Raw genomic sequence first — 22,014 nt, 5'->3', positions numbered from 1 at the left:
TGATATTAAATATGTTATCCGTTCTTGGCAGTAATTTATTCTATCAATTGTAGGACAAAATTTCCATTTTTATAAAGTTTATTCACTAACCATATAAAAACAAAAATAAGAACAATAATACGTACAATTTTTGTTTGGTCTATACTGTTTCTTTACTAAATAGTTTGCGTAACATGGAAATTTTTCTAAGAAAATAAATACGCTTTTTAAGATTTTTTTTTTTTGTCAGAATTTATTTAACAGTAGTATTTCACAGTATTTTAACAATTTATTTAACATTATTTTGAGAAAAGAGATTTGCTCGCGAGGCACGATGCGCGATGCACGATGCAAACAAAGAGAAAGCAATTTCGGATTTAGAAACTGTGCTGTGTGGGGAAATATAATTCGCGAGAACGCAATTACAGCCTTTCGATATCTTGGCGCAACTCTTTTTAAATTGATTTAATCCGAAGACTTGAATAGCCCTGCTGAAACCGAAGACCTGGAGACTGTCAATCCACGCCGATCTCTCTGCAACTGTCCATTCAGGATTCTCCTCGGAGATGTGATGAACCATTTGCTCGACGATGCTCTGTAAGAAATTATAATTTCATTGAAAGCCCACATGTTTATCCAACGTGAACGATAACAATCCCAGCAAACGCAAAAGGATTAAAAAATATTAAAATTTTTTAATACCTTTGAATCCCTTTTTTGGCGGAATTAGATGAAATTAGATGGGATTCAAAATGAGATGGTCCAATCCCATGGAATCCAAAAAAAGAAATTTTTAGTTCCATCCAATCCTATGGAATCCGTAAAGGTTATGGAATTGCATGGCATTAGATATGGTTTAGGAAACGTCTCGCGCCTCCGTTGGGCGACCAAGCGCCGTTGTTCGTCGGTGAGCTTTTGTGTATGCCTATAAGGTCATTACACGCACTACTGCCGACGGGCAATTAGCCCGAAAATGAGATTTGTAAGATCTGTCAGGCACCGTAGGGGGTCTCTTTACATAGCGGTCGAGACGAAACTTTGAACTCGAGAAGATGCCCCGGCGATGCGACGTCTAGCGGCGTCGACGCGAAATGCCGGTAAAGCAGATACCGCGCGGGCGTGTACTATTGTTGGCGCGTACCGCCACAGAGTTCAACACGGACACTTTTCAATCCCTATCCTGGCATTCAATGGTATTCATTTTATTGTCAGAATATAGACGGAATTCAATGGAATTCAATACGGAAATTTTTAATTCCTAGTTTGGCGTTCAATGGTATTCATTTCGTTAACGGAATCAATGGTATTCAATGGAATTCATCACGAAACTTTCCAATCCCTAACTTGGCATTCAGTGGTATAATATTTTTGTGTCGGAATTGGATGGGATTCAAAAAAGACAAATTCTTCCAAAATAAGGAATTCCATGATATTGAAACTATTTCAATCCCTTTTTTGGACAGAATAAAATTCGGAAAGTCCTTAATTGAATTCCTGGCAATCTTGTTTTAATTCTTTTCAATCTTTTTTCGTTTGCTGGGATTATAATCACTTGCTATTTAAGGATTATTAGTTTGTGAACTTTTTTAACAATTATAATATCAAATCAATCAAAAAACTTATAAACATTTTCTAAACAAAAGTTAATCTTATTAGTTATGTTCTACACACACAATACTACTTCAGTTTATGCATGCTAATTCATTGGAGAGCGAGATTTTATTGCGGAAACAAAACATATTTTCACTACCTATTTCTGTGCAATTTATTTGCCTACCATGACTTTGGTGTATCCCAAATTCCTCGTGTAGATGGTGAACGATGAATTTATCAACGAGCGATGGAGATTACCGCGAGGACACATGGTGACGATGGATCAGACTGATCAGAGTCCGTGGCGAGTATGCCGCATGACAAGCGTAGCGCGGATCGTCTGACGCTGATATTTCCCACTGGTGTTCTGCAATCGTATTTTGAAATTACTAATAATGTAATAATTTCTTAAATAATATAAATTAAATCATCTTACTGCATCTCCTCCTCCATTGACCATTATCTCTACCTTTCTCATAGTCATCGTTGTTTTCTTCCATTCTCTGTCCCAGCGGTCCCAGCTAATTTTCTTCTTCTTCTTCTTCTTTTCCTATTCGTATGACTCCGATTCTCTGGAAGGCTCGATACGGCCAATCGGGCCAATAATCTTTTTGTTAATGCCTCAGCTGCGATAACTGAAATTATATATATCAATATAAATTTGTCGTATAATAATTATTTACCATGCATTCAAATAATTAACATGTTCTTGTATTTCTTATACTCTCCTTATACTTCTGGACGATCCCTCGTGGTTCTTAACCTCTCTTCCGCAAACACACAGCTGTCAAACTGACAGTGACTGACAGCTCTCCACGACACGGTTGACCGTGCTCCACGACGTTACCGACCCAACTATCATGAAGCACGAATAGCGCTAGACGCGACGCGTTCAGCTACTATCTGCCCCCGAACGCGACTGACTTTAGGTGGAAGGCATTAATGACCGCGACTGTACATCGAGTGTACGCCGATATATCATTTCCTATTCTGTTCAGAAAACTCACTTTTTTCCCTATTTTTTTTAACATATAATCACAGTGATTCTCCCAACGGAGTTTACTATCGATCATTACACCCAGATGTTTCGTTATCTCGACACGCTCAATTATAGTTCCATTCAAACTTTTTACTATTATGTCTGTTTTTATTTCTTTCCTTATACTTCTAACTATCATATATTTGGTCTTATCTGCATTCTTTTTTAACATATTCACATTCATCCATTCTTCAAGTATACCGAGCATCATATTTAGTTTTATTTCTATTTCCTCACAACTTTCTCCTGTTACACTTGCGGTCGTGTCATCTGCAAATAATCTAAATATACTTCCCTCCGGACAGACTTTAACTATATCATTTATATACAAAATAAACAATAGAGGTCCTAATACTGATCCCTGTGGCACGCCATATACTGTCTCAATTATTTTAGAACACATATCATTGAATCTAACTTGCTGCTTTTTATTACTTAAATACGATCTTATCCATTCCAGTACCACTCCTCTTATTCCATACTGATATAATTTTTCCACTAATCTTACCCTATCTATTGTCTCAAACGCTCTCCTGAGATCCAGGAATAACACCCCCACCATTTTTTTCTCCTCAATTATCAACTTCCATTCTTCGATAAAACTTTGAATTGCTGTCTCACACGACTGCTGTTTCCTAAATCCCGATTGGTATTCGGTTATTATTTCATTGTCATCTAGAAATTTTTCCAACTGTTTTTTTACAACTAACTCTAATACTTTTTCATATATCGGTAACATATTAATCGGTCTATACTCGCTCGCTTTTTTTGGTTTGTTTACCTTTGGTATCGGTAGATAGAGAGAAAGAGAGAGAGAGAGAGAGAGAGAGAGAGAGAGAGAGAGAGAGAGAGATCGTCCGTCATTCTCGATTCCGACACACGCACGAACGCGACGGTTTTTCTTGACGAACACGTGCAGCACACAAAGGCCGCCACACAGCTATCTCGACTTTCGCGAACGTTCTACAGTTCTCTCGCTTCCTCACACCTCGTGCTCAGTTAGGGTGCTGGGCCCATAACCTGTTGACGCTAACGAGTGTAGGGAGAGGAGTCAGGAATGTTAAATGTTCTCTACGCCGAGTTGTTGATTGCAGAATTAACACACTTATATATTTGAAAGATACAATGCTTATATATACGTGACTCGCCCGCTTCGAATGACTGCGTCAGAGCTACTGCTCGGTTCGCGTAGATCGTCGCTCAATAAGCCTCATCGACCTTCCAGAGACTTCGATATATTTTCATGCTACTTCCCCTACGGAAGTAAACACGCGCAAAACTACATCAACAGAAATATTATTTAAAAAAAAAGATAGATGTTGGGAAGATTAAAATATATTGTGTGTTTCATTTACCGAGTTGTCGGAAATTGATAAATTGATTCGGATAGATGTACAGACATCCGGATGTGTATGTACATTAAAAAAAATATATGTAAAAAAAAGAATTGTAAAATTAATTATTATAAAAGACCAAAATAGAATTAATTAAGACGGATAAACTTAATTGATATACTTAATTGATGGCGTAACAACGTAATGTTACGCTCCGTTCGTTCTTTAAGTCGCGCGCACTCGCGAACGCGTCTGCGTATTCCCGGGATCGCAGAAATAACCACTCTCGTAATTATAAAAGAACTCGGGTTTATTCAAACTCAAAACGGAATACAATAAAGAGTTCTGTGAAACCGGTCGGTCCGAACGAAACGAGTCACCAGGTCAATCTGACAGGCGGTAATTAAATCAATAATTCTATGCGTCCCCGTTGTCAAGGGACGCGCTTCGGCTTGAAACTTCTGCGGAGCGGAGCCAATTTCAGCCCACAAGTACGAATGTCTCGGCACGGGCGTAACAATATAATTGCGTTATTTGGTAAATTTGAAAAAAATGCCAAGAAAGAGAAGAAAAGGAAACTTGTCTAGAGTAAGTTTGGAGGGCATGCGTAAACGACAACAGCGAGAAAGTGAGAGTACGGAGGAAAGGAGGGAGAGATTAGAAAATTATGCAGAGAAACAAACACAACAAAGACAACGATAACGAGAAAATGAGAGTACGGAGGAAAGGAGGGAGAGATTAGAAAATAATGCAGAAAGAGACATGCACAGCAAAGGGTGTTAGAAACTGATGAGGCAAGGACACAACGTTTAGAAGGAGATGCCCAGAGGCATACTCAAAAGAGAGCCGATGAAAATGAGGAAGCAAGAAGAAAACGAGTGGAAGTTGTTTTGCAAACAGGCATGCTGAGAGAATACGCCAAGAAAGAGACTTGAATTATCATGTTGCGCTTATTGCGAAGGAGAAGGAAATAAAGTAAAAGTTCACAAATTAGGTCCAATGAATGTGATATGCAACTTTTGCAAATCATTAAACTTTAAATGTGAAAATAAAAATAAAGGAATATTCACATATTGTTGCCAAAAGAGAAGGATGAATTTGGAACCAATAAAATGTCCGGAATTTCTACGAAAATTATATATGTGAAAAGATGCTCAATCTAGGAATTTCTTGAAGAATATTTGTTTATATAATAGTGCATTAGCAATGGCTTCGATGGGTGCTCCAGGAAATAGGAATCCTTTGGAAGTAGTGAACATTGCGCTTTATTGCTTGAAAATTCATGGGCAATATCATCATTTGACCTCGACGTCAATGCGTCCAGGAGAAGGGAAACCTCCACGTTTTGCACAGCTTTATTTTATAGATACTGGAGAAGCTGTACATCAAAGATTAAAAAAGGAAGCAAATAAAGGCTGTGATGCAAGTCTGATAAGAGAGTTGACAATTCTCATGAAGCATGACAATTCATTAGCGACGACGTTTAAGATGATGCGTCAGATAGAAATAAATTTAAATCCTCAGGGTACTCAAGCACCAAATTTGATGTTGTCGTTCAGAAAAGATCCGAAACAAGATAAAAGAAGGTATAATGCCCCATGTGCAAATGAAATAGCCGTGGTCTTTAATAATGTTGATGGTGAGCCTCCATTTGAGAGAGACATTAGGATATATAACAAAAATTCGAACAATATCCATCAAATTTCAATTCTGGAAAGGTGTGACCCAATATGTTATTCTTTATTATATCCATATGGCAACGATGGATGGCATTCTGAAATGAAATCAAATAATCCTCTATATCAAGGATATAAAATTTCTCAGATGAATTATTATGCTTATTTGCTGGCACCTAGAAAAGAATTTACTCAATTTAAAATGGCAGGCAAGTTGAGGTGTCAATTCATACTAGATGTCTATATAAAAACTGAGGCTAACAGGCTTAATTTTATTAAATTAAATCAGCCAAAGATAAGAGCAGAACTGTATTCAGTGTTAATGGATCACCTAGATAGTCGAGAACAAAATGAAGGAATTAAAGCTGGTATACCAGTAATATTACCATCATTATTTATGGGAAGTCCAAGGAATATGCAAGAAAGATATCAAGATGCAATGTTTATGGTGAGAAAGTTTGGAAAACCAGACATCTTTTTAACAGTGACATGCAATCCACAGTCTCCGTCAATTAAGGAAAACCTTGATGGATACCAGGTAGAATATCGTCCAGATTTAGTAGCAAAAACCTTCAACTTGAATGTAAAAGAACTGATGCGAGATCTTGTTGGGTATTATCTTGGATGTGCGCAGGTTGACAAAAACAGAATTAGCCGAATGATAAAGAACACTACTTTAATATAACTGGAATCAGTATTACAATGTCACGCTCGCATGTCTTCTAACGAACGCTACTAAAAGACGAGTGTAATAGGCGGGAGTTTGTGGCGCGCGCTAAAAAGAATACTAACCGGAAAAATACTACCACGAGACGTGCGCGTGTGGTTGTTAGCGCCGCTGCGCCCAGACAAACCTTATTGGTTATAATTGTCACTAGGTGCGCTTACTTAAACACCAAAAACTAAAATCTATAGGAACTTAACAGATCTAATGCAAAAGAAAATTTTCGGAAAAATCATAGCCTATGTAGGCGTAATTGAGTTCCAAAAAAGAGGACTACCACATTTGCATTTACTTGCAATGTTAGGTGATGAAGAAAAGTCAAGGCATAAAGAAATAATAGACAAGATGGTATGGGCAGAAATCCCTGATGAAGAAATGTATCCAGAGCTTAATGCAATGGTTTTAAGGCATATGATTCACGGACCATGTAGCGACACATCGAGAAGATATCCTTGCGTAGGGGAAGATGGAAAGTGTACAAAAGGCTATCCAAAAAAATTTTGAGACGAAACAAAAGCAAATGAGAATGGATATCCCATGTATCAAAGAAGGAATACAGGGAAAAAATACAAGGTAAGTGGAAAAGAAATTGATAATCGATGGGTAGTGCCATATTCGCCATATTTATTAATGAAATATGATCGGCACACAAATTTGGAAATATGTTCATCAGTAAAGAGCGTTAAATACTTATACAAGTGCTCGGGGGGGTGTGAGTCGCCCCGGATTCGCGAATGTTCTATAGCGTGAAAACTCTCGAAAGACCAGAGGGACCGTTTTCTCACGAGATGAAATACAATGCAAAACGAGCAAACAATTATTTATTAGCGACTCACCGTTCGTTGCCCGTCTCTTCTTGAAGCGGGGTTCTCTCTCTCGTTCCTCCGGTCTCGTCCTTCTGGTGGCTGGCGAGATCTTAGGCGTGCAAGCGTGCAGCAAACGGAGAAGTAATGCAAGCGAGAGAGCCGCAGGCAGGCAGGCAGAGCACAACCAAATCGTCGTTTGCAAGCGACACGAGATGTGATCTGAAAGCACGACGGTAGACTGCTCCGATCGGGTCCAAAACTTGGGCGAGCGTTACTCCGATCGTGTCCGTCGTGATTTGCGTCTTGACTCGACTCTCTCTGATACGTGATTGAGTGCTCCGGCACTCTTCGGCTCGCGCACCTGCGAAGTACGGCCGGAGCGAGTACTAATCTCCCAAATAATTAGGCGGGCCACCCGCAGGCGGGCAGCACGAGTCGCGTAATGCGAAGTACGGCCGGACCTCATTCGGAGGTCATAAACTACCGCCGTCTCGGCTTAGCACGATTATTCCTCCCGCTATCACGGAGGGCTTCGGGTGTCACCTAACGGCCAGACCTCATTCGGAAGTCGTAAACGAGTGTCGCTCACACGCGCGCCCTTACTTCGATCCGTTTGACAAAGCCCCCTGATCGCGATCATTCGGGTTGCTTCGTTGTTTCGTATCCATGTGAATTTGACTCTCCTATTTCCGTGGATTTTCGGCCGATAGCTGTTGATCGATTGCGCGCATTCGAGCGCCGATTCAAATTAAACGTAGAATTTTTTAAAATTTCGTGATAGCTATAATGCATTCACGCGGGATTGTCTCGATGGCGGTCGTATGGATATGACGGACGAGCTTCTCCCTCGGACGATCGCGTCTTTACCACACCGATGGAAGACCTTTGTCGCAATCGCGTTGCTCGGACATCGCCGCGCCCGATCCGCCTGACTCCATAGATTCATTGTTAGATAGATTCCGCCGTTAGATAAGAATCATAGAATAGTAGAGTATCTCCTAAACTTTACTAGTCGATCCAGGACCAAGCCGGTGCCCGCGACCTCGGCCGTGGATCAACTCGAAACGCATTTGGCGTTATTAGTTATAGTAAAACTCGTACAATCGGAATCCTGTCGCGAAGAGATCAATCGAATCAGAAACGGAAGAGACTACCCAAACCTCTTCTCAAGCTCGCGCCTTTCTGGACCCAACGGGTATTCTCAGGGTGGGCGGCAGGTTCATCCACTCGGGACTGACCTTCGAGGCAAAGACGATAACGCGCCCCTCTTGCGCTGGAAGCGCGGCCGTGCGGAAGCGCTACATTTGGGTAGCGATGGCGTCCCGCGTATCGCCACGGTCCAGGTGGCGGACGGCTCGATCTTGTGCCCCTTGCCGACGGGCACTCTACCTCGGGCCGCAGATGTGGAGTCGTAAAATACAAAGCGTTGTATTTTGGTGGGCGGCATGTTTAGCGCTCGCCTGTATATAGTCGTTTAGATCCCGTATTATTAAGTTATATATAGTTGATGTTAGCTTACGTAGGATTAAGTTGCATATTTGTCATTGATCGCTTTAACCGTACTAAATCAAGCGGACCGCGGTAAATACTCGCGCGACTCACCCGACTCGTGCTGCCCGCCTGCGGGTGGCCCGCCTAATTATTTGGGAGATTGGTACTCGTTCGCCGTAGTACCCGCTTGATTTAGTACGGTTAAAGCGATCAATGACAAATATGCAACTTAATTCTACGTAAGCTAACATCAACTACATACAACTTAATAATACGGGATCTAAACGACTATATACAGGCGAGCGCCAAACAACAAATACATTCATAAAGAATTTGATTGTGCTGCCATTGAGGTGCAAGCAAGAGACGGAACGAGACTCATTAAAATAGATGAGGTAAAATCATTCATGGATGCAAGATATGTTAGTACACCAAAAGCAATGTGGAGACTAAACGGATATGAAATGTTCATGAAGTCTCATACAGTGTGTGACGTGACAAGTCGCGTCTACTTCCCGGACGGGCTCGGCCGAGAAGAATTCGGAGGTGCCACCTCCTTGGAGCAAGGGGAGGGCGGTTGCGTAATATTAATTGGTCTAATTAGCCTTTAAGTTTTTAAAGGATCGCCGGTGGTGACCGGAATCAGGCTGCAACAGCCGCAAGCCGCAACGTGGAAGAACTGTCAAGACTAAGGAGGCGGCCGGGGGACATGGTCGCCAGTCGGGTCGCCCGGACCTCCCCGCAATCGCATTGGAGTACCGCTGGCCGGAGGCCACTCCGCAATCGGTCACAACAGCGGCAAGAGAGGAATCGAGAGGCCCCGGGACACACCCAAGCGAAATGCCACTCAGGCCAAAGTGCCCAGGAGCGGCCCAGGGAAGGGTACAGCCCTGTGACCGCCACCCCGAGGGGTTGCCAGCGGACGGGGCCGAGGCCCGGCCAGCCTGACCCCGAAAGCCGGCTCAATCATCGCGGCCTGGACAGCCGGTTGATTTCGAAAATCCGCGCCGAGTCGGAGGCAGTTGGAGTGACGCCGCCGGAAGAAGCGGCGCATGAGCAGCCTAGGCGCCGGGAGCGCTAGGATCGGCAATCCGGTCGCGCTGCACGTTACGGCGCAGGCGCGGGGAACCGGCGCGATCCCGGCGGACCATGGTTCCGTCCATGGTGTAAATAGACAGGTGAAGCATTCCCGATGCTGCGCACTCGTTCAGTTTTTAAACCAATCAGCGCGCGACCTTTTTTGCGAGAAAAGCAATATAGCTGCTTCCATCAATTCGTAGTCCGTTACGTCCGTTATCCGTCGCGTGCGTCTGTTGTGCGGGAAATATTTTGTGTTCAACTTTTGCGACTTTAATAAAACATACGCAGTAAGTAGTAAATATAATTAATGTTGAGAGGCATTTATATTGGTTGATATTTGCTAAATAACTCAAGTAACAAAAAAACATTTTTCAACGTTTTTAAAAACATTTTTAGTAATAAAAAAAATATTTAAGAAACGTAATGTGTTTTTAATTATTTTAAAAAATTAAAGAATTTATTGCGAAAAATATTACCTCAAACGCTCTTCACGAAATGAGGGAGGTTCCAGGTTCGAATCCTGGCTGAGGTAATATTTTTCGCAATAAATTCTTTACAGTTTTTAATAAATGTAAGTTTAATTGTCATTAGTTTATTTATTTATTTAAAGTTTTATCTAAAATTTTACATGATTCACACATTTTTATTTCTTATAAGCGAACTTCACCTTAAAGTGAGCGCAACAAAATGGGTCGCCTCCTGATTGGTTCAACCGCCAAAGCTGCCGCCATTATGCGCAATGCTTCACCTTGTTTTTTACACCATAGTTCCGTCACTGTCGTGCCGGCGAGGACCAAGGAAGCATCGCCCAAATTACGAGCTGCCCGGACGGAAGGAGAAACATCGTCGACATTGTAAGGTCACCACTCTGGCGTCCCCGCGGTATTGAGGGTTTGTTCGAGGCGACGGCCCCGCTCGCGCAGTAAGCTACCTCTTGCGATACCTTCGGACGGTCTCTTGCGATGTATTATCGGGAGAAAGAGCCTCTATTATACCTGGCGCTCTGGCAGGCAGACCTGGTCAAAGGCGAGATAGGAATTCTCAAAAGGGTCCCTCCGAGAGCGAATCCTCACGTAAGTAAGGTTCACCTGAGCCCTCCCCGAGCGCGCCGTCGCGGCCGACAGTCACGCGTCGTATTCGTGTAATCGTGAGTGAATGGTCGTAGATTAGTGTGAGAGTCAGTTTGCGTATTTCGTGTGGTATGCGTGATAATTTTTTGTCGCGGATGTTGTGTAAATGTAGGCTATTGCGTTCTGTAGAATACCCTGGGGTAAGACCATCGAGCCGTGGGATTGGCGCGGGGCCGTGGAATCACCGGGTTTCGTGGTGAGACGGGAGCGAGTAAAACGGAAAACTTCGGGATTCGCGCGGCAAGCCGCGGAATCGTCCGCGACTCAGGTCGTTTGGTGTCGGGGCGAAAACGATCGTCTGCCGACTGTTCGGCATGGCGAGGCCAACCGCCTCGAGTTGAGTAATGTGAGGCGAGGACGATTGCCTGCCGACGCTTCGGCATGGCGAGGCCGACCGCCTAGAGTCGGGTAATGCGAAGCGAGGACGCTCGTCTGAAACGGGGACGCTCGTTTGCGTATTGTCGAGTCGGCGCGTCATTTAGATTCGTGAGTAATATATTATTATGTCTTTCGTATCGTGAGTATTTGTGAGTATTGCGTGAATTACGTCGTTGCGTGGGTCTTTTGTGAGTATGGGGAGTATTTCGTGAATCTTCGTGAGTGTTTCGTGGGTTAAGTCGTTGCGTGAGTATGTGTGAGTATTGCGAGTATGCGTGTGTGTAAGTCGTTGTGTGAATGTTCGGATTCGTGAATTCCTCAAACAGGTTATTCTGTCTTTCTTATCGCCAATTCGAATATTAGTCTATTTACCTTATTTTTGATTATTCTGTCTCATTTACCGCCGATTCGAAGATTATTCTATTCACCTTATTTCTGACTTCAAAAATGTTTTTCAATCTCTGACCACATGTCTGTCTCTGATTTCACTTATGTTACATCAATGACTATATTTCTTTCTCTAATTTCTAATACATGTTATTCTATTTCTGTTAAGTTGTGTTCGATTAATTGTGTCACGCCTCCTCTCCAAATCTCTACGAACAAGAAGCTACAACCTGAGGTATCGTAGGAAATATCGCGCTGTATAGAGTAGAGTACGGTGATGCGATCCGTCGCACCTGGCGCTCAATTATTTTGTGTCTCAGCAACTTCGCGTCAATCCACGATGGCCCTTCTCCGGATAGCAAGACCGGAGAAAAAAGCGTCGCAAGTGATAAGACTGGCAGTTCATTTGCCTAATCGCCAAATTATATATTTCAAAAAGGGAAATGAAGAGCAATAAGTGCGCAGAGAAAGGACACTACACTTACTGCATGGTTTAAATTGAATCAAGATGATGAAAGAGCGAGGCATTTATTATATACAGAGGTTGCGTTACAATATGTGTATGAAAAGAAAGAAACAAAATGGAAACTACGTCAAAAAAGAACAGAAAAGATCATTTTCACAACACCTCCACGGAAAGTTCGATTTTCCATGCCTGAAGAGAGGGGCGAAAGTGACCAATTTCACGTCAGGACGGCATTAGCGGGACGAAAGTAACCACTTTCCTCCCTAGGGCGGAAAGTGATCTTCGGCTCGGGCGGCAAACTTCACACTCGTCTGAAAAACGCTACTTTCGCCTCTTGGTGCACAATATACTATTCCAGATTATATACAGTAAGCATAAAAGATAATGAAAAATATTATCTACGACTGCTTCTCCTACATGTTAGGGGAGCTAAATGTTACGAGGATTTGAGAACTGTCAACGGAGTTCCTTATGAGACGTTCAAGGATGCGGCAAAAACAAGGAATTTGATAGAATCAGACGATCAATGGTACAAAACGCTAAAAGAAGCGAAAGAGAGCCAAATGCCTGCACAAATTAGAGAGCTATTTGCCTATATTTGCATATATGGAACAGATGTACCAACACTTTGGAATAAATATAAAAACGCGCCATGATTGAAGATTATGTAAGATTATGTAAACAGAAATATGGATAATCCAGAAAATATAGCTATTAATTATATCAAGGAAATTATGAGAAATAATGGAACTAGCTGCGTAAACTTCAAATTGCCAAAACCAAAGCCAGTGAAAATTACTAAAATAGAATATGATTTAGATGAGGAAAGAAGTAGAGGAGAATATTTATTATTAACATTAAATGCAGAGCAAAAGCACGTGTACAATTTAGTAATGCGAGCAATTGAAAATGAGAATAAAATCAAAAGGTTATTCTTTATAGACGGATTTGCAGGAAGTGGAAAAATATACGTGTTTAATACATTACTAAGTGTAATCAGAGGAAGAAACGAGGTGGTTTTACTATGTGCGTCAACAGGCATAGCAGCAACACTTCTAAAGGGAGGAAAAACATATTACAGTCTGTTCAAGCTAACAATACCAATAGATGAGACAACGAAATGAAATATCAGAGGAAATACGCAGGAAGCAAGAGAATTAATCTTTGCGAAACTAATAATTGTTGTTATTCACATTCCAATAAAGGTTTCGCATAACAAGTGAGAACGCGCCTTTAGTTACGCGACTTTAGTTACGTTTGCACATCGAGGTATTCCTGTCTTGTATTTTAGTTGTTTATGTTCTTCTCGCCTCCCGTACGTTGCGCTGTGTGAAACTGAATTAAAAACTTTTATACTGCAAGTTAACAGCGTATTAAATCTCTACCTTCAACAGGTTATAGGCCCAGCAAGCCTATAACTTGCAGTGAAAAATACTGACCTGAGTGAAAAAGTGCGTGGGTTCTCTGATAAAAGACAACGGCGCGGTTGTTGTTACTCACGGCAAGACTGCACGGCGCACCAAAATGGCGGTAACTGCTACCACGATAATTACCAAACTTAACGGCGAAAACTGGCCTGTCTGGAAATTTGAAACCTCCGTTATTCTAAAAGGGCGTGGATTTTTTGATATTGCATCGGGAGTCTTAGTAAAACCTGAGGAACAGCTAGCACAGGTGGAATGGTTAAAACAAGATGCCAAAGCCCAGGAAGTTATCGTCACGCGGATGGAACATGGCCCGCTCACACACATTTTATCGTGTGAGACCTTATATGATATGTGAAACAAACTAAAGGCCGTTTACGATAAAGAATCTGCTGTGAGTATTCGCATCTTCTTCAACAAAAATTTTTCACGGCCGAGTTCAATCAAGATTTGATGTCTGACTTTTTATCTAAAATCGAAGAAATCCGGGTTAAATTAAAACAAGCCGGAGAGGAAATTTCAGATAAAATGACCATAACCAAAATACTCATGTCACTCCCAGACCAATACAAGCACTTCCAGATCTGCTTGGGAGTCTGCCCCGGCAGATAAACAGACACTCGAAGAATTAACATCCAGGCTACTTCTTGAAGAGGAGCGAGCTGGCAGATATGAGGCAACGACAGCACTAGTGAGCCGAGCTAGTACCAAACTTAACTGCTCGACGTGTAGCAAAGCTGGTCATCTAAAAAAGGACTGCTTTAAAAACAAGCAATGTGAATTCTGTAAGAAGCATGGACATATCGCCAAATACTGTTTTTTCAAGAAAAAGGACAAGAATAATATTCGAGATCGCGAATGCTCGAGATCACGAATGCTTTTAAATATTCTCATTCTCATTTAGACGACTGTGTCATGAGTCACAGCGGATCGCCCCTTGTTTATTTTGCGTTCACGTTATAAGAATTATTCTCCGTACGAAGCCGAGTCACTCTCTGGCACGGTGGTCCTTTCGACGATCAATAAATACGAGGACAATGGCTATGTGCATCTTCGATATTCACTTCGAGAAGCTTCTATTCCATGACATTTTGACCTTAGCTAAGCATTCGTCATCCCTGGCGCGTTCTTTGTCTCGGGCGGGTAAAAACCCATAGAACCTACAACGCGCCGTCATTCGTCAACAGTGTGTCAGTAGATCAAGATCTGTCATCGATCGATATTGTGATGGTCAGTTCTCATTCACGCGCGGGTTATTCAACACTACAAGCGAGAAAGTGTATATATATAATTCGCTTAAACCGCCCGCGTTTCCGAGTTTACTTAAATTCAAATACATTTATAATATATGTCATTCTTTGATTTCGGCATTATTTTTGATTGTTAAATAAACTGTTGTGTTCCTACAAGTTTCTGGTGTTAGTGGTCTCTCATGCACTATCCCTCCTTGCTCACACGCTCGCGTACATTTCTGGTCCTTCGAGCCGGATCTAGATAATAGATACCGGCAATTACATAATCGTTACAAGTGTGAGTGTCAGTGCGTGAACCCTGTTACACCTACGAAGCGTGAAGATGAGCTTCGAAGTGGACGGCGCGCTGAGGAGTCAGTATGACCTCTACGGGCGCATTTCACAAATCGTGGAAAACCTGAAAAAATTAGGAGAAGTGAAGATAACGCCTGGAATGGTGGAATCAAGAATCGAACTCCTGGATTCTTACTGGACGAAGTTTCAAAACGTGCACGACACGTTCCTTGCCAGTTTTTGGAGCGCAGTCAAGGATCATGATTATGTTAAATCAGATTTTGTCGGAAAAGCCGAAGAAGCATACATGACGCAACGCTCAATGCTTGTAGATATGAGACAGGAATCGCCCAGTAGGAATATGTCCAGTTGAAGACTTTCATGGAGTGTCGCTTACGAGCCCTGGAGGCTCTTCATCCGAGCAATCGTGAATCAGGCACGACCGGCAAGGCGAATGGTGTCAGTCCACAAACGAAGCGGACACACTTCGCGCAGAAATCAACCGCGTCGGGTACAACCGAGTCGGGTGCAACCGCGCCGGGTACGATCGCGTCGGGCACGACCGCGGAGTCGAACGGGGGCAACCCGCAAGCAAGGCGGGCCCAGCCAGCACGAAGGCAACCCGGAAGCGGTAGGTGCTCCTTGTGCGAGAAGGAGCATTACATCACGGGCTGCGGCATGTTCCAGGAGAAGTCATCTACGCAGAAAAAGGAGTTTGTAGAAAGTAAAGGATTTTGCTACAACTGCCTCGGGGAGCACTTCGCCTCTTCATGCCCGTCAAAGAAGACGTGTGGAGTGTGTGATGAGCGGCATCACACTACAATCCACGACGTTTGGGATTGGGAGGCTCGCGTTATTTTCTTCTGATCAAGGATGACTTCTCGCATTTCCGTACTGTTTATTTCCTGAGCAAGAAGAGTCAAGTTTCATCAAAATTGAACACATTTCTTACCCTGTGTCAAAATCAAGGAACCGAAGTCAAGGCATTATGCACCGACAATGGTGGAGAATTCATAAACGGTACGGTAAAGCGAATACTAGAAAATCGTGGGATTATACATCAAACCTGCGTACCGTATACGCCAACCCAAAATGGCAAGGCAGAAAGAGAGATGCGGACAGTAATGGAGGCTGCAAGGACAATGTTAAAAGGAAGATCTTTGCAAAAGAATCTATGGGCTGAGGCTGTTAACACAGCTGTATTTATATTAAATAGAACTGGAACCAGCTCAGTTCTAAAGAAAACACTATATGAATTGTGGTACAACAAAAAGTTTGACATCAAATCGCTGAAAGCCATTTTTGGTACAGAAGTATGGACTCATATACCAAAGCAACAACGCCTTAAATTCGACAGCAAAAGTAGAAGAGGTATCCTAGTTGGTTTTGGAGAAAATACAAAAGGTTTTAAGATCTACTATCCAGACAGAAAAACCTTTTCCATGGAACGAGAAGTTCTGCTTGTACCAGAGAGTTCACCGGCTGAAGATTTTTTGGTGCAGACTGAGGAAACGTCCGACAGCGAAATTCAGGCTCCGGAAGAAGAATCCGAAACACAGGTCCCTGAAGAACTAAATGAAGATCAGACTGAAGAACAAGCAGTCGAAGAAACCGTAGAAGAATATATCGAAACACCCGTATCAAGTCTTGATCTACAGACTACTGAAGGAAGACCGCAACAAAAAACTAAACCACCTAGAAAACTTATTGAGGACTATCACTGTTATTTTGCCATGGATAGTGAAGATTTAGCAACACTGGAAGAGGCTTTGTCGTCACCCCAGGTGTCTCAATGGATTGAGGCGATGAAAGCAAAAATGGCAGCGCTTGCAGAGAACAATACTTGGACCTCCCGGGAAAAAGAAGAGATTTGAGCAGATTTGAGCAGATCTCATCAGATCCAATCCACTCAGATCTGGTTTGATCAAAATATTGGCCCTATCTGATCAGATCCAATCAGACATGAGTAGATCTAATCCGATCCTAGAGGATAGAGTCAGATATGTAACGAGAATAATCTATTATATCTGCTCAGATCCAATCAGACATGAGTAGATCTGATCCGATCCGGTGTCCATCCACTGAAGAAAATTGTTGTTTTCAAATGTTATTTTTTAAATGTGCCACTTTATTATAAAAGTGGACTCCACGATACAAAAAAGTTGTGCCGTTCCACAATTTATATAACTTGGCGGAACTTAGCACGACACTGCCGTGTCTGATACCGTTCTTATACCACTGTTCATCAAATTTTAAATACGAGAATCAGATTCCGTCGGATGCCATTTATCGGATACTTTGAGATGCAACATTATGATCTGATCATATATAATCTTATATGTCTATATAAGTTTATATGTGATTATATTATTTTATCAGTTTAAATTATAAGGTATGTTTGCAAAATAATTTAAAAGATTTATGTTTTATATATACATATACACATTAATCTTTTATATTTACCTATTATTAATTAATTTTGCACGGTACTTTTTTAATGGAATATTTATAATAAATTTTAAATATGGTGTCGAAATTAACAATTATTATTATTAAATTGGCAGAGACTATATTTATTATATATGTTAATGTTTCAAAATTGAGAAAACTGTTTTTAATATAAAAATTAATTAATTTTTTGACCAAAAATCATTTAAAAACTTCCCCTTTACAGAGTTAATATTATATTTGATATAATGTCCAACATTGTAAAAATTAATAATGGACGATTTGAGAACGGAATTTTTATAAGTTCTATACTAGCGAGATCTGCTCAGATCCGGCAAGATCGGAAGAGATCTAATTGGATCAGAAACACAACTTTGTAAGTCAAGATTGGACTTATCTGGTGAGATCAAGATATGTCTGACTAGGTCTGCTCAGATCCAGCAAGATCAGAAGAGATCTGATTGGATCAGCAACACAACTTTGTAAGCCAAGATTGGTCTTATCTGGTGAGATCAAGACATGTCTGGCTAGGTCTGCTCAGATCCGACAAGATCTGAGGCATAATGTCTGCTCGTACTTCAGGAGATCTGAAGCAATCAGATAATGTCCGATTAGATCGGAAGAGATCCGATTGGATTTGCGATTCAATATCGAACGGCAGCAATGGTCAGATCTGGTGAGATCGGATTATAGTTCAGCATATCTGGCTACATGTGATTAAATATGGCCATGCAGATCTGGCGAGATAAAATTGTATCCAATCAGATTTGACTTTACTTGAATTTCAGATCTCGTTGTATCTCATTTTCTCAAATCAGACATGGTCAGATCTCCTCCATTTTTTCCCGGGCTTTGTCGAAAAACCAGAGCACAAGGTTGTAATCATCGATACCAAATGGGTTTACAAGGTAAAACGAAACAAAGATAAAGAGACTGTTTTCAAAGCTAGACTAGTGGCAAGGAGTTTTGTGCAAAAAGATTTAGATTACTGGGATATTTATTCTCCTGTGGCAATGACTAGTGTAAAAACGTTATTAGCTATAAGTAATAAGAATGAATGGCCAGTATATCATTCAGACGTTTGTAGCGCTTTTCTAAATGGCAAAATTAAAGAGGACATTTATGTGATTCTTCCAACAAACTTTAATGTACCTAAGGACAAACTTTGTAAACTACTAAGAGCTCTGTATGGCTTAAAAGGCGCTCCTAAATGTTGGTCTGAAACAGTAAATGAGTTCATGTTGAGTCAAGGATTTACAAAAACAGAAAGTGATCACTGTATGTACTACTACGTAAAAGATGATTGTAAAGTCTATTTACTTGCTTTTGTGGATGATCTTCTGTGTACTGGATCTGGCTCAATGCTGGATTTTATTATAAACAAGCTAAAAAGTGCATTTAAAATAAAAGATCTAAGTCTTGCAAATTGCTACTTAGGTATTAACATAAACCAGGATTTGAAAAATGGAATTACCACCTTGAACCAGACCCAGTATCTTAAAAGAGTGCTTGAAAAATTTAATATGTCTGACTGTCACAGTGTGAGTACGCCAATGGATCCGAACGTCAGTCTGTCAACGTTGCAAAGAAATAAATCTGAAAGTGCCGATTTAGAACTTTGATGTAGAAAACTTATTGGATGCATTATGTATGCAATAATTGGTCCTAGACCAGACTTATGTGCAAGCATAACCTTTCTGTCTCGTTTTTAGACTTGTGCTAGTAATTATCTGTGGGTTTGTCTTAAACGCCTATTAAGATATATTAGAGAGATATATTAAGATATGTTAAAGTATGTAGATAATTCTCATGCTACACGTGATTAGCTGCTGAGCAGCACGTATGTAAGAGTGTGTGTGTGCGTGCGCAACACAACGGGAGAGTGTGAGCAAAGTAGGGCCGAGCTGAGTACAGCAGGAAGAACACAGACGACTCGATACATCCACCCGAAGCCAATAGAATAAGAGCTAAATACAGACGTGTTTGAGGTGATGAAAAGGAAAGCATAAATAAAGTCACATAAGTATTGTTACAGAATATAAGCTGCAGTGCTTTGGACATTTATTTCTTTTGATCCTGGGCTCCTAACTCAACAGAGGTACTATTGATCTTAAGCTAATTTATCAGAGAAAAACAAGTGACAAATTGTTAACAGGCTACGCTGATGCGGACTGGGGCGGCAATCTGATAGATAAAAAGTCAACGAGTGGTTATTGCCTTCAAGTTTATGGCAACCTAGTAATGTGGACGTCGAAAAAGCAGGCTACAGTAGCTTTGTCCACTTGTGAAGCCGACTATGTTGCTCTCAGTATATGCTGCTGCATCAGTGAAGCATGTTGGCTGAGAAATGTACTGTTAGAGTTAAAGATTTCTGATGATATTTCGATAACTATTTATGAAGACAATCAGTCAGCCATTAAGTCATGTAATTCTCACGAACAACTGAAACGCATGAAACATCTAGATATAAAATATTATTTCATTAAAGAGAAAATTACTCAGGGAATTATTAATGTTCAATACATTCACACCAATGACCAAATGGCTGACATACTGACCAAACCGTTATGCCGACTATCCTTTGAGAAACTTAGAGCTTTAATGGGTTTAAGTAACCATGGTGATTATTATATTTAACCAAACCGAAGTATTACGGATAGTTTTTTTTTTTTATTAATAACATATATATTTTTTTGTTTCTGAACAATTGTTGTCATTAAAAATATAAAATCAGCAACAAAAATCAGAGATTTAACTTCAAGTTTTTTTCGAAACTTTTATTGAGGGAAAGTGTTGTTATTCACATTCCAATAAAGGTTTTGCATAACAAGTGAGAACGCGCTTTTAGTTACGCGGCTTTAGTTACGTTTGCGCATCGAAGTATTCCTGTCTTGTATTTTAGTTGTTCATGTTCTTCTCGCCTTCCGTACGTTGCGCTGTGTGAAACAGAAATAAAAAATTTTGTACTGCAAGTTAACAGCGTATTAAATCTCTACCTTCAACAATAATATGGGATGAAGTGAGCATGACTGTAGGACAAGCTCTAACAGCAGTCGATAAATTATTAAGAGATCTGATGAGGAATACAAAACCATTTAGAGCAAAAGTAATTCTTTTTGCAGGAGACTTCAGACATGGCGGGGCTCCCCCCTATGGAACTCGCAGCGCGACAGTGCGCCGAGGTGTACTGGCGTACAAAGCGACTGCAAGAGGGGGGGCACCAATCCCCGACAGGCTCGCCGTATAATAAGGCTCCAGGAGAAGACGGTCTTGGTTGGCAGATGGCAGGAGTACCTGACCAACCCTGCCTTACCGGGAAAAAGGACCGTCGATGCCATCCGACCCTGTTTGGCGAATTGGCTGGATAGTCGGAGACACGGGTTGTCATTCCACGCGACGCAGGTGCTCATCGGGCACGGATGCTACGGTGTGTACCTGTGTCGCATCGGCAAAGAAGCCACCACCGGTTGCCACCACTGCGACGAGAAGAGGGTCACGGCGCAGCACACGCTGGAGGGCTGTCCAGCGTGGGCGGAGCAGCGCCGTGTCCTTAAAGACGCGGTAGGTAACGATCTCTCCCTCCCGGCTATCGTGACGGCGATGGTCGAGAGGAAGGATAAATGGCGGGCATTCCCCTTTTGCGGGCAGGTAATGTCCGCCAAGGAGGAGGCTGAGAGCATCCGTCGCGGGGAGAGAAACCCTGATGACGCGGCGGATCCCTCTCAGCATTGATCATCACGGGCCTAATTAGACCCGTCCCCACTCGGTCAGAAAACCGCAGATGGGGAATCGCTGCCGGTAACATGGCAGCACTAGAAGTGCTGCACCTCCGGTCCCTTCCCCTCCGACGGGGGGAGGGCCGGAGGATGGGAGGTTGGCGCTCTCGGCGGGGATTTCGGGGCGTCGGCCATACCTCCCACCAACAACGGGAGGGGTGGCGGGGTGGGCGGTGTCCACACCCCGCTACAAAACAGATATCGGGCTCTCCCATGTAAGGTTTTAGCCGGGAGGCTATGCATGCAGTATCGTGGGCGATGTACATGCATAGAATCCGGCACTATCCTTGCCCTCTCCCCGGAGGGCGGGGGGATCTTCCCCTTCTCATAAATGAAGGGGCTACCGGGGGACGGGCTTCGGCCTATGACCCCTCGGTAGTTGAAGATTTTCCTACGTAAAAAAAAGGACTTCAGACAAAATTTACCTGTAATGGCTCATGCAAACAGAACAGCTATAATTGAGTCAACTGTAAAATACAACCCAATATAAAAGAAAGTAATTCAAATTAAGCTTAAAGAAAATATGAGAACAGGGGAGGAAAGAGAATTTGCAAATTGGCTAATAGAATTAGGAGAGGGTAACTTGACGAATACAGATGGACTACAACAAGATACAATAGAAATTCTACACGAATTTTTATGTAAAAGATCACTAATACAAAGATTTTTGGAGAAAAAATAACTATGGAAAAAATAATGGAAAATCCAGATAGAGCGATCCTTTGTCCAAAAAATGAGGACACGTTTAAAATTAATG

General features: G+C 41.9%; 1 protein-coding gene across 1 annotated transcript; it reads right to left on the bottom strand.

Annotated features, from left to right (window-relative positions):
* Positions 1–230: 230 nt before the first annotated feature.
* LOC112464259 (PRELI domain-containing protein 1, mitochondrial-like) lies at positions 231–1,797 on the bottom strand. Its single transcript, XM_025031130.1, has 2 exons — positions 1,757–1,797; positions 231–574 (listed from the first exon to the last, which is right to left on the bottom strand). The coding sequence occupies exons 1-2, from the start codon at positions 1,757–1,759 to the stop codon at positions 269–271; spliced, it is 309 nt and encodes a 102-aa protein (XP_024886898.1). The 5' UTR covers positions 1,760–1,797; the 3' UTR covers positions 231–268.
* Positions 1,798–22,014: the final 20,217 nt, after the last annotated feature.

Source organism: Temnothorax curvispinosus, unplaced genomic scaffold (assembly GCF_003070985.1).
Source record: "Temnothorax curvispinosus isolate PA1 unplaced genomic scaffold, ASM307098v1 QBEX01014055.1, whole genome shotgun sequence".
NCBI classification, from domain to species: domain Eukaryota; kingdom Metazoa; phylum Arthropoda; class Insecta; order Hymenoptera; family Formicidae; genus Temnothorax; species Temnothorax curvispinosus.
The sequence above is the reverse complement of the archived record's forward strand: the minus strand, read 5'-3'. Positions and strand labels throughout refer to the sequence as shown.